General features: G+C 39.0%; 1 protein-coding gene across 1 annotated transcript; it reads right to left on the reverse strand.

The window, feature by feature from the left end:
• Positions 1-6,603: 6,603 nt before the first annotated feature.
• On the reverse strand, positions 6,604-11,277 carry LOC104918378 (potassium voltage-gated channel subfamily A member 10). The gene is made up of 2 exons (XM_010730107.3): positions 11,095-11,277; positions 6,604-10,082 (listed from the first exon to the last, which is right to left on the reverse strand). The coding sequence occupies exon 2, from the start codon at positions 9,918-9,920 to the stop codon at positions 8,229-8,231; it is 1,692 nt and encodes a 563-aa protein (XP_010728409.2). The 5' UTR covers positions 9,921-10,082; positions 11,095-11,277; the 3' UTR covers positions 6,604-8,228.
• Between the last annotated feature and the right edge of the window lie 2,475 nt (positions 11,278-13,752).

Below are 13,752 nucleotides of genomic sequence, written 5' to 3' on the forward strand. Positions count from 1 at the left end.
ACGTTTTACAGGAAGTAAAAGCTGCAGCGGTCATTTCCTATCAGAGGCTGTTAAAGTCAAACATATGAGTGTTTTTTTCCACCTCTGATGATGTGCTGAACTGCAAACTGTGATTTTATGGTAAACTTCAAGAAAAATCTATCTATCTATGTTATCTATTTTTATCAAAACAGTAACTACTGTTTTGATACTAATACTATTTGTAAAAAGTATTAGTATCAAAACAGTAACCACTGATGCCTTAGTATGTAAACATCACTAATGTTGCGGCTGATAAATGTGATTTTAACATCTTTATAGCTTAATCAATAATAAAAATACTACATCATTTATATTCTGTATACTATAGAGTATAACATATGCACTGTATTTTGTAAAAGTAGTAAAAAGTACCACGCTTGCTTCCAAAATGTGGTGGAGTCAAAGTATAAGGTGGCATTAGATGCACAGAAGTAAAGTACTTCAAGTACAGTACGTAAGCAAATGTACTTAGTTACATTCCGTTGCTGCATATCATGGATAGGTAAATAGAGCAAAAGGGTAGAACAATACAAGTTGTGCAAGCATATAAAATGTCACCAATGAACCTGAATACTTATGTAATAATACACAGATAATAGCGGTCCATTCTCAACAGTCATCGATTCATTTTATTTTCCCTGAGGGGAAATATAGGTTGCAGTGTGTATAACACCAGAGCCAGCTTGGGTTCATATAATTCAATAAATACACACAATACGAGCAACACCCATGTATTTAACCCAACAGTGCAATACTTCCTAAAGCATAGTGACTATGTTTTAGTTTAGTTTACCATCATTAGTGTACCATCAACATTATTAGCAACATATAACATTAATAATTATTTATACATGAAGTTATGTGTATTAAAATTGAGTTATGATATTGACAGTATAACATTAGTCACTGGATATGTATTGAATGCACAGGGCATTGATTGTTTTTGGCTCATTCAATTTCATGGTGTTTCTAATATTTTGTCCACCCTATTTATATCAATGAGGGAAAATGAAATATTAGACACATCACGGTACAATACAACATAAAACAACGTATCTTTAGCTTTATGTGTGGTCAATTTTATACACATATATACAGGTGAAAAGTATGTTATATACCATACACATATGTAATAACGTAACAGGGACATGAGGTCACAACTAAGGATTACTTTTACTATTGATTGATCCGTCAATCATTTTTTACAATTCATCAGTTGTTACTGTTTAGTCTAGAAACTGACAGAAAATGAGCATCAAAAGTTTCCAAAGCCCAGTGAGGCATCCTCACATGTGTTATTTTGTTCAGTCCAAAACACAAAGATATTCAGTTAACTAAGCTATGAAACAAAGAAAGCAAAAAAGTCAGTCATTTGAGGAGCTGGGATAGTAGAGGAGAAATGGTGATATTAGTAATAATATGAATGGATTGTAGCTTATTCCACAGATATCCTTCAATCAGTAGTTTATTTTTTTTAAAGAAAGTCTTTAAATGTTTTATGGTTGTATTGCAGTTTTCACCTATGACCACTATCAATTAATCACCCCTTTCACCCTTGTAATCTTGTTAATCATTTACCATGAGCAAGGTGCCACTGAGCTGACTAAGTTATCATGACTTCACCAGTTACATACAGTTTTGTAACCACTACTAACGCCTCCAGTTTGCAGACGTGCATGAGCCGGCATTGGCATTTTCCAGGAAGAGACCACAATAAGAATAAAATCAAGTTCATACAAGGAAAGCATGACTCCATGTTTACTTATTTCCATTTTATTACATTTGAGAGTAATCCTCTTATCTGGCTTGTTTACTGGAAATATGATCATTTACAGTACATGTACAGTAACCGAAAGCAAGTTGGTAGCTGCCTAGTTTGTGGTGCAACTGGTTTTAGATTTTACAGAGCAGTTCCTTTTTGACTGTCTGGCATTGTCTGACAAGACTAAAGCACACTGTAATTTGATCACCAGCCTCCAGTGACCTTGCGACCCCAACCAACCTACATATTTTTTAAATATATCAATGATTCTTTGTTATATCATCAGGGAAAATCGGACTTACTTGACTTTTTCCTGCTTATGTTGTAGTGGGAATTCATTCATCATGAATATAAATGACATTTATTCACTGCTATTTAATCCAATTTCAAAGGCAACTTTACACAAAAGCAAACAAATGAGTGAAAATGTTCCATGTTTGTTTTGGTGCAGTACTACAGTGAAGCCACAAGGTGTCGCACTAAAATCTGTGAACCTCTGTGCCTGCTGTTTCAAAACAAACCTTTCCCTTGTGTTGCTATGCAGCAGTGGACTGTAACAAATACAAATACAAGGTACTTGAACTACTTGAACTACTTAAGTACTTGGTACTTCAGTATTTCCATTTCATGCTACACTACAGTGTTTTGTTTTTTTACTCAAACACATTTATTTGACACAATTTTTACAATTATTTTACAGATTTTACACATCAAAACATATGACAAATGTATAAAATATGATGACATTCTTATAGTTCAAACTAGCCAATAGTCTGTAATAGTTAAATTTAACTCCATGTGTAACAAAACATAAACTGCTACTTACACATCAGTAATAATAATATAGTATAACAAGTACAAGGGCTGTTTTTGTGTATGAATACTACTTGTGATACTTGAAGTGCATTTTTCTCATCACATTTATGTAGTTTTACCTAATGCAGGACTTAATTAGATTTTTTATACTTCAGTATTACTACTTTTAATTAAGTAAATGATCTTTTACAAATACAATAACAACTCAGTTCACTGCTAAATAATCAAGTCTAAATGAATTCATCTTTTTTTATTCTGGAAGCTTTGCCTTTGGTTTATGCACATTAGTCTGAAACCTTAGTTGTTCTACATTATAACAATTATCCAGATTCATCTTTGTAATGCGGTACAGCTGGATGATTATATTGCCTCTTTAATCAGTCTCTAAACATTTTTGGCTGCCCCAGATGTGGAAAACAGCCCTTGGTCATTAGAAGGCAATACCTCGTCTACTGTCTGATCCCTGGGTGATACTTCAGGTCACCTTCTTCATTTTTCATGGGCATTAAGCAGGACAAATGTGAGACTCACGTTTCGTCCCACACAAGTCTGGCCATTGACCTCCAGGGCTGACGCACTGCAGCGGAGCAGTCAACATGCGGTTACCTGTCATAAATCTTTATCTCTTTGAATCATTACTTGCCCTCTCTGTCATGGGACTCAACTCTCCAATCTTACAATGATAGATGGGAAAATCCTGGCAGTGCAGAACTGAGCGAACAAAGCATATTCACACGGATACTGGGGAATACAATGGCATACACAAATGGAAATTACCCATACATACAATATACCTTAAATGCTTCATTGATTTACTATGAGATTAATTATAATGGCGTATTTGATATATTGCGAGCCGGTCATCACATACACTCCTTTTATCCATTATGAATTATTAAAGTAGACCAAAATGTCATTTGAATAATTGAAAAGTTTTCAGGTAGTCCTTCTGCCACAAACTCTCAATCAGGATCACAGGAATTTATTTTTATATGACTAAAAGAGAGAATCTGCTAATGAGTAACATCTGAAACAGCCATAAACGCAGACATTAACACCGAAACCTGAAATGTTGGGTCATTTCAGATATGCAAACACAGAGCATGCAACTCTGACGTTTATATTATGGTTATTGTCAATAGAGCTCATGAAAAGACCAAAACCAACAATAACATTAGTCTGTTTCTCAATACTTTGCTGGCCTCAAGCCCATTCATTCCTGTGGATGTAACCCTCTTTAAATCAAGTTTACTTACAGTATGTGGATACATTTTTTAAAAAGGCAAAATAATTTTCTGGAAACAGCTGGACACTGGTTTTTATCAAACAATTAGTTGGGGACTATTTTCAGTCGTGGAATAAAGAGTATTTACAGCAGAATAGCGTTATGTGTGGTAAACTCAAAGAGTTTACTTTAGTTTTTTTGACAACGTGTGCAGGACTATGACACCCGTCTCTTCGGTTTTAGGCAACAAAAGTACTTTGGTTAAGGTTTCGGAAAGATCAAGGTTTTGGTTAAAAGGTAATAAATACCTTGTCTCAAGTCACTGCTGACCTTTTGCAGATTACACCAGATGACCATCTTTTCCTATCCTTAACAAAGTGCTATGAGTAACTAAATAGCCCCAAGGACCTTAAAAATCTTTATGAGATAGTTGATAGTTGGATCAATTAATTGTTGTTTTTTCGTCTTTTCTTGGATTTTTTCAATCTTAAGATTTCAGTTTCATAACAGAAGATACAACAGGACACTTTGGAAATTATCCAGCATTATCCAGTAACAGAAACAATTTCGCTATTACAATGTTATCTTGGTTATTTTGAAAGATATATTCAAGTTGATTCATGTGTTATCATGGATCAACAATAAATGCCAGGATGGGGGTGACACCTTGATTACATCAGAGATTTCCAGCATGGGTGTAGCAAATGAAACTAAAAATAATAAACAGGACGATTTCCCAAACATGCTCCTCCTGATTGTTTTATCACACTGTGACAGAATGTGTGATCCTCCATCATCCCCAGTGAGAAGCAGGGTGAAACAGGTGTCTGTCCTTCATCCTCTCCATTGCTGAGAAGAGCAGATGGAGCACCTCGCAAGCTTTAGTTTATCTCCTGCCCAAAATATGCGGCTAATTTATCATAATGCACCGTCCTTCTTTTGGTGAAGTTTTTTATTTTGCTTATCTAGTTAATAACATTAGCCCTGCAGTCAGTAAAGAAGCAATGAAAGTAATGCAAAACCCATGTCTGAATGATCTTGGTCAGCAAAGTCAGGGCACAGAATCAATGGCTCAAGTAATACTGTAGGTGAGCACAGGGGAATGTTGATCAATATTAAACCCATGAGGATTGCTTTGCCACTCAATATTACACCTGCTATGCTCCAAAGCAGCACTGTGTTCGCACTTTGACCAAAAGCGTAATGGCAAGGTCATTGCAGTGGTGATCCAGCCTGATGCCACCATGAGCTTTGTCCTGCATCCAGGAGAGTTGCCGTCACTGGAAGAAACAGGAGACTTTAGAAGGATCTAATACAAACACAAGCTGCCCGGGACCAAGTGACTTTGCCCTCTGGAGGGCGTGAACTACAGTACACAGGCTGCTGTCTGTGCAGGTCTGAAATTGGCTTATAACGTGTCCGCTGACAAATCAGTAACCCAATCTATTAATATGAGACTCACTGCCTGAGCTTTCGTGTGAGACTCGTGCATTGTTCCCTTAAAGGAGTGGGACACAGCATGTTGATGACTTGAAATTATTTTTAGATCCATTAAGGGTTGCAGGACAGCCTGCTGTGTCACCGTGATTGGACCATCTGCTTTTCTTTGAATGAATTATATCAAAATCCAGAATGGACGTGATCGCTTTTCGGAACACCCAATGAATTATGAATGACAGCCTCACATTGGCTTTGACCTTGACAGAGCCACCTGTCTACTGACTGCCAAAACGCTATCAGGATTCGTCTGAACAATCAGTGATCAGCAGGGCAGCAAGCTGACCAGATCATTAACTAACAGGCCTCGAAACAGACTAAAACAAAAGTCAATGACAGCAGCTTCATCTTACTGAGGAGGCTCGGAAAATCAAAAAAAATCATCAATCATAAGCATATATTTGCAATATTTGCATAGATCCTAATTATATATTGCTTTAACATATTGTCCGATGACATGACTGTAAAGCATCAAGGGAAACAGCCAGCTCCTAGCCTTGGAGGCCAAGATAGATAATCTTATAAATGATTCATTTGGTCTGCATATTTAATTTGGTGCTTTTGACACTATACCAGTCAAAGCTATTGTCAAGCTCACAGCACTTGGATTTCTCCATCTAGTGAGGAATTGTGCCAAAAGAAAGAAAACACTAATTATGTGTCAGTTCGACTTTTCTTTTCTCTTTTGATTGATATCCTGAACAATGACAAAAAAAGAAAAAAAACAAGTTACATTTCTGTTTTTAGCTGGGCTGTATCCTACTCGTTTCTCAATTAGATAAGAGGCTTGTCATCTAGAACACACAGCGAGAAACGTCCAGTCTGCCATCTACACCACGACACCCTATATATATGAATAACTAAGTCAGCTCCTTTTCCCCACTTTTGTGATGTGACACATTCTGTGACAGGACACACTTGGGAGATTTTTTTTTTGATAGAGAGCACTAGAGAGACAGAGAGGGATGCCATTATGATATCAGTGCAGAAAACCAGCAGTGAGCAGGTGTTAAAAACAGCTAACATGAGGTGATAATGACTATACAGTCCCGAAGCCATACGCTGACACTTACACCTCCATTCATCACTATTTTTGTTCAACAAAAGTTTAAAAACTTTTCTTGACGTCACAAGTATCAGAGGGAAACTTTGCACAGTTTAGGTTACATGTTTAATGAAAGGCACTCTTTACAGGATAATAAAACATAGCAATTTATAACATTGTATACTGTACAATGTTGACACATATACAGTAACAGTCCTCAAATATTAAGTGCTTCATAACATAGTAAAGTGCTGAGTACCAATGTGACTAATGATGTCACCTTATTGCATTTAATTTGAATTAATTACATGTATTGCTCTTTCCATGGGTGGAAAATACAACATATCTCCACCCACACGTCATCATTATTGCATATTGTAGGATTATTAGAAAGGCATTGATTGTGTTACAATTATATCCATTGCGATTTTTATACAAGCTGTATTTCTATATATAATAAACTCACATACAGTACATTTTCAAGACCGGAATGTGGCATGCATATACATATATAGTACCAATTCACGTTTTCCTGATGCGACAAGATGAAATATCCAGTTGAAGTTTATTGGCTTTCGCTATCACATGAAATATAATGATCCTCACTATATGATTGAAATACTACAATATATTTTAGCTACACAATAATAAATATGTCAAACGTTCAGTTACTGATACTACGTGTGAAACCTTATTTCGGCACACTATGCTATGCAGTACAAATGAGAGCACAATGGTAAAATGGAGAAGTGTTCAAATACAAGAGTGCAAAGTTGTCTTTTCCTCTTTGCCCCTGGCTCTTTCTGAACACAAATATATATCTCGTAATATGTTTTCCCTGCCAACAGCTGATGGTGAAAAGCTCCAAAAGTTCTTAAGAGATATGTGAGGAAAACAAAACAAAACATTCAGTGCAATGAATTGATATGTTTTTTTTTCTAGGCTAAATTCACATTATAATAACCTGTTAGAAGGAGACTGCATATACAGCTAAATCTGCATGATCTCGTGCAAAATATGCCGTTAAAAATGCTGGAACTGCTGCATGCGACTGCTACGATAGAGTGAATGCTGAGCAGTTTCATGGTTTGATTTATATCATACAGCCTATCTACAAGACTAAATCGCAGACGTGCTAAACCTGCCAGCTATTTATCACAGATATTGTTACGCTGTGTCATATGAAGAAGTGCTGCTGACTGAGAATTCACAGCTATAGATTTGCTGATAAGACAATGTGTGCGCTGATGTCCTCTTGCCTTACACTGGACACGTTCAGCCTGACCTTGAAAATGATGCCAAGTTCTATCTAAGATTCGCTGAATATGATGAAGTGTGGGTTAATATTGAACTGGTATGTAATAAGAGCTTTGAATATACTTCCAGTTTAAATGCTACAATTATCAAATCAGTTTTAGATTTATTTTGTGGGATTCTGTTATACAGACCTCAAAGACCTTTTTTTTTTGTTGTCAAATTTACAACTTACTCTGCCTTTCACTTGTGCTGCCACTACAATCTACAAGGTGAAATGTCTATAGTACAAATAAGCCCTTACGCAATTTACTTTAACTTGCACTGGATGGGAGATAATCATTTTACCTTTCAGTTCTTCTCATCAAGATTAACTGACATAGGAGTTGCTCAGTTGTGTTAATTGCACTTTGACACATCCACAAGCAGACAGACTCTCATCACTGTCTCACCACACAGTGCCTGATAATACTGTAACAATATGCACAAATGCTGCCATGTTTGGAGTACAAAATAGTGAGAAAGATATGTATGTATGATATATATATGCATTTATGTTTGGTTTTGTCCATGTGTTTTTCATGCCCTCAATATAAATAAATACTATATCAGTGCATGCCATTTTTCTCATTCTGCCAGGTGCCGTTACTTTTGTTTAGTGAAGGTGTGCTTCCATACTTGTTTGCAGCTGATATTTTCTGAGCAGCCTCTGCCGCTGCATCCATTATGAGTTTCTCCTCCTGCTCAGTTTCACGGTGGTAAAAATAGTTAAAGTTGGAGACGATGACAGGGACGGGCAAGGCAATGGTCAGGACACCAGCAATGGCACAGAGGGTGCCGACCATTTTGCCTCCCATTGTGATGGGGCACATGTCTCCGTATCCCACGGTGGTCATTGTCACCACAGCCCACCAGAAACCATCAGGGATGCTAATAAACTGTGTCTGAGGTTCATCCACTTCTGCAAAGTAGATGGCACTTGAGAAAAGGATGACTCCTATAAAAAGGAAGAAGATGAGCAGCCCAAGTTCCCTCATACTGGCTTTTAATGTCTGCCCCAAGATCTGAAGCCCTTTTGAGTGCCGGGAGAGTTTAAAAATTCTGAAAACTCTCACTAGACGGATGATTCTTAGGATTGCCAAGGACATGTTCTGACCAGAGTTCATCTCATCATCATCATGCGTCGTAGCCAGCTCTGTTACCAGGGTTACAAAGTAGGGAATTATCGAGACAATGTCAATGATATTCATGATGTTATTGAAGAAGTCACTTTTGCTGGGGCACACCACAAAACGGACACCGACTTCAAAGCAGAACCAAATTATGCAAATTGTCTCCACAATGAAAAAGGGGTCTGTGAAATATGCCATCACGTCTTTAATGGCGGGACGAGGAGCAGAACTGTGTCGAGTCCCATTGAAGATTTGGGCCAAAGTCGGGATAAAGTCATTGTCTTCCCTGAACTCTGGCAGAGTCTCTAGGCAAAAGATGAAGATGGAAATGACGATGACTAACACTGAAACCAGAGCTACAGATTTGGCTGCACTGGAGCTTTCTGGGTATTCAAACAGAAGCCAGAATTGTCGTTGGAGTTCGTTGGTGGGCAAAAGGAGCTCTGGCTCTTTAATAAACCCTTCATCTTCACGGAACTGCTCCATTGCTTCATGACCCAACTCATAGAAAACGATTTCATTAGCAAAAACATCTAAGGGAACATTGGCTGGTCTGCGGATTCTCCCCCCTGACTGATAGTAGTACAGAACACCATCGAAAGACGGGCGGTTTCGGTCAAAAAAGTACTCGTTTCTCATTGGGTCAAAGTAGTTTATCCTCTTCATGGGGTTACCAAGCAGCGTCTCTGGAAACTTATTCAGGGTGCTGAGCTGCGTCTCGTACGTCATACCTGAAATATTGATGATTACTTTCTCATCTTTTTCTTCCACGCAGTGCTTTTCAAACAAATCTTCATTATCAAAGCAATCCTTTGCCATCTTGCTGAAGACACTGTCAGTGGGAGACTCACTGTTGATCAGGAGCTTCAGATTAGACATCATGCTGCCACTGCTGGAGTTTGCTTTAGTGGTCATTGTCAGAGGAGAGGACGGGGACAACCCTTCTTGACCTGACTGACTGCGTCGTCCTCTATGTGGCGACTGGTGGGGTGAAGTCAAGCGGCGGGTTAGAAGATTCTGTTCGGGCCCCTCTGAGGTGGGTGAGGTCGGGTACCCGGAGTCATTCGGGTCTCCTAGGTTAATGCCAACATCATCCATGTTCTCAAAATTAACAAGAGGCACCTCCATCCCTCGTGCAGCCACGGCTCTGTCTATCACCCTGGTTTGAGTGCAGGAGACAGAGGGGACACCAAAACCAGTGCCACGCTGAAGATCCTGGCAGGGCCTCCCTCCTCCTGACTATCATTCAGGCAGTTGTACGATACGTTTGAATTCAGTCCTCTGTGTAATCTGAAAAAGAGGAGGGCGGGGGGTCAAAAAAAGCTAAGTTGTGTTATATTTTGTTAAATAGTGCAATACAATTTTGTTGGCAAAGAGATTTTTCTGTCAGCTCCTGTTCACATCAGCAGAGAAGCTGCCATCTGATACTGTGCTTGTACAGTTATTTTTCCCCCCCAATTCATTCCCATGACCTAAACGAAAACACAAGCTGTGCAAGTTCAGCTGTGAAAGTGCTTACACAGGGTATGGATAGTATTATTGCTGATCATGTGCTTCAAAACCGAACATGTTTAATTTCCTCATTGAAAAATATCTGAGCCTTCAACTTCTGACTGAAAGCAGGGGCTCATCAGAAAGGCATTTATTCCATTCAGTATTTCAATGTTTATCAGTTTACTGAAAACAACTACCTGTTTTGGGGTAGTCTATCAGCATCACATTTACTTTACCTCTTAAGTAGCTGTTTATCATTACATTTGTCTGGTTTGAACAGGTAACCAAATCCTGACACATGCTTTTAAGCTCCAACCTCTGTGTCCACTTGACACCGAGGGCCCTGCGTACTCAGAGACACTCATCTGGTTCTATTTCCACTTGCATTGTAGAAGACAACGTAATAGTCCAGGATATAGGATTGACTCATCTTATGTAAGGATATCATGATAGGGCCTATGCAAAAAATAAATATATTGATTGTGCCTTATCAGCAATAAGGTGTTACTGTATCCGAGAGAAAGGGCAGTCGAAGAATAACAAATAAAAGAAAAGTGCTATTAGATCTATGTCCTTATATCTTAGACAGGTTTGTCTGTAGAAGTTAAAGTTAAAAGTTGAAACTACATTGCTAAAATCTTCCCATTAAACTAACCTAACCTTATCTCACACTTAGTGAACATTAAAAGAGAAAACAGATTCACTGACATCCATCCACCCACCCAGCCACCCACAAATACATGCAAATACATGTCTAATTAAGTGTAGGAGTTAAAACCAGCTGTGTGCAGCTGTCCGCAACACTTACCCGTGTCCCCGAGTCTGCAGAAGTTGTTGTGCCCTTTCTACTCTGCTTGGCAGCTCTGCTATGGTCCCCCTTCCTCCCTTCAATCTCTCCCTCATCCAGACTCACAATCAAGAGTGTGTCTAGCTCTATTAAAGCTCCCATTGGGTAATTTAATACCCTATACGAAACCAGAGACGCCAGAGGTACCACACACTCACAAATTTAAACATGCACGCACACACACACAAACACAGGCAAACACAAACACATGCAGGCAACTCACTGTATTTTTTTTGAATGTGGGGGTCACCTGGCTTTGTTCTCCCTCCTCCCTGCTCCCTCCTCCGTCACAGTGAGATAAAGTGAGGATGGTTTAGGTAGCTCCCTGATAGGAGATTCACTCTGCAGGAGCCAATCGCTGCTTGATGTGGCGAAGGGAGAGTGGGACCCACTCTTTCCCCCGCTTTCCTGCAGAGTAAGCATCCACATGCAGGATCATCCATTCCACCCTCACCTTGGGGATTATACTCTATTCTTCCCCTGTTACAGTGCTTGTCATAGATTTCAATACCTGCAGCGGCACATCTGCCCAGGGGCTTCAGCTCTCTCATGTTTACATTCTTAGTAACACATGCTGATGTGAAGTGTTATTTCATCTGATGTCGACATTCCAATGAAATTTTATTAACAAACATTTGCCATAAATCTCCATCCAACTTTTCTGTCCTGTACAAACAGCCCTGTGTCTCCGTCCTTGTGAGACATATGCCAATTCTTCTTTGGAAAAACAAAATTTAGACAGGACACTAAATCAGACATTCCCCCTAGAGACGTTCAGGTATAGATTTGTAAGATGCTTCATGGGCTTGAGAGAAAGTAAAAACAGTAATTTTCCAAGAAAATCTTGCCGATGTGTTGGTATTTTTTCACTGTGCTGTCCCAGCCAACTCTGCACATCTGTGTGTAGCAGCTATTGAAGGTTTGTCAGATTAATAAAGTAGCTCTGTGGCTTTGAATGAAATGTGGCAAGCTTAATTAAAAGATTAAAGTCACATGACAAAAAAAGGCTGAAGTTCATTTTTTTTTTTTTAAGTTCTCTCAAGGAGCAAAAACTTTAATCAAAGTTAATCTTGTACTTTTTCAGAAGGTCGGCCAATTTGGCATCATAGGTTGAATATTGTGTTTCCCTCATCTCACTCTCATCCTGCTGCAGCCAGGAGTTGGCTGTTTGCTGGTCCCCTGTAACATTGCGGCGTGAGCAGCACCACTGCAGGCACATGGCTTCAAGGTCATAGAAAACTGTTCTAAGACTTGACAGCCGCTTTGCTATACATCATCGCACACCATCACCTCTAGAAATCAAATTATGCATCCCCATGGGTGCATCAGTAAATATAGTTTGTACCTGACATATACATTCAGGTTTTCCCACGAACACAGAGTACAGGGACGTCAAACATCACTCAGCTGACTCAACATGCTCCCTATATATATATATATACAGGGTTCTTTTTCTTGGGATCCTGCAATGTCCTGGACATGTCATTGAGAGCGCAGTCAGCTGAGGCATGACCTGTCACTTAAACACCTCATAATATAATTTGATACAGGAAAAAAGAGACAGGAAGATGGACAGTGAGGGGGCGATCACAGACTGGGCGGGTCAGACTGAGAGAGTAAATAATCAATCCATTCCCCTGGCAAAACGATTTATGTCAGTAAAAGTGAGAAGCAGGAGGTAAATGGGCGAGATGGACTGCAGCTACTGCAGTGTCACTTGTCTCAGGAGTCCTGACAGTGTACCACAGGAACAGCATCCCTCCCCATGTCCTTCTATGCAGCCCTCGATCCATCAACCCCCACCCCCCATGCCTGCGTCCAAGCCCTCTCCTTGATGACACTGTCACCTTACCCGTTAACAGACTGCGTTGACGAAGCAATTTCTCCATCAGCATGCTTGTGTGTGAACTGTACTGACTGTGCATAGGTATAAACACCTTCTGTACCCCCTTTCACTTTGAGACATTGATGACTGATAGGAATAGAAATGGAGATAGGACTTGTTCAGGAAAAATACATTTACAGCTTTAACACTGAAGTGAAGAAAGTATCCTGAGTGTTTAGTAGCATTACACACTGTGAGAATACTTCATTACCAGTAAAAGTTGATAGCATTCAAAATGCGACTTAAGGAAAATGCATGATGCTTTAATTATCCTCTCTTATTACTCTGTATGCTTTTAAACTTGTTCAATAACTATATATATTTTTTTAATTTAACTCTAACATCTATCCATGGACTACTGATGAAATGTAGCCACTTTTGTGTACACTGTCATCTGTCAATGTGTCATCAAACTTTCCTTGTCAATAAATGTGAATGATTAAAAAGTACAATTCAAAAAGTAAGCAAAGTTCAAGTACCTTAAAATTTTACTCAAACATTCCATAACAAACTCTGTAACAGCAGAAACAAGCTGTGAACACACTATCGACTTACTGTATCATCAGCTTTTAAGTTGAAAGAGCAAACTTGTTATTTACATGTCCAGCTGTTACAGAACAACATTATCATTCACGTGGAGTCGTGTTTCTGGCCACTTGTGGCCACTTGACCAATATGAGTCTAATTTTCACTTTCTTTTACCAACTCCTGAGTAAAATATCTGAGTTCTTTGG

This window comes from Larimichthys crocea, chromosome VI (genome assembly GCF_000972845.2).
Source record: "Larimichthys crocea isolate SSNF chromosome VI, L_crocea_2.0, whole genome shotgun sequence".
Taxonomy (NCBI): domain Eukaryota; kingdom Metazoa; phylum Chordata; class Actinopteri; family Sciaenidae; genus Larimichthys; species Larimichthys crocea.

Excerpts from the sequence above, each read along its gene's own strand:
- LOC104918378 (XM_010730107.3), bottom strand. The coding sequence starts at position 9,920 with ATGGAGGTGCCTCTTGTTAATTTTGAGAACATGGATGATGTTGGCATT.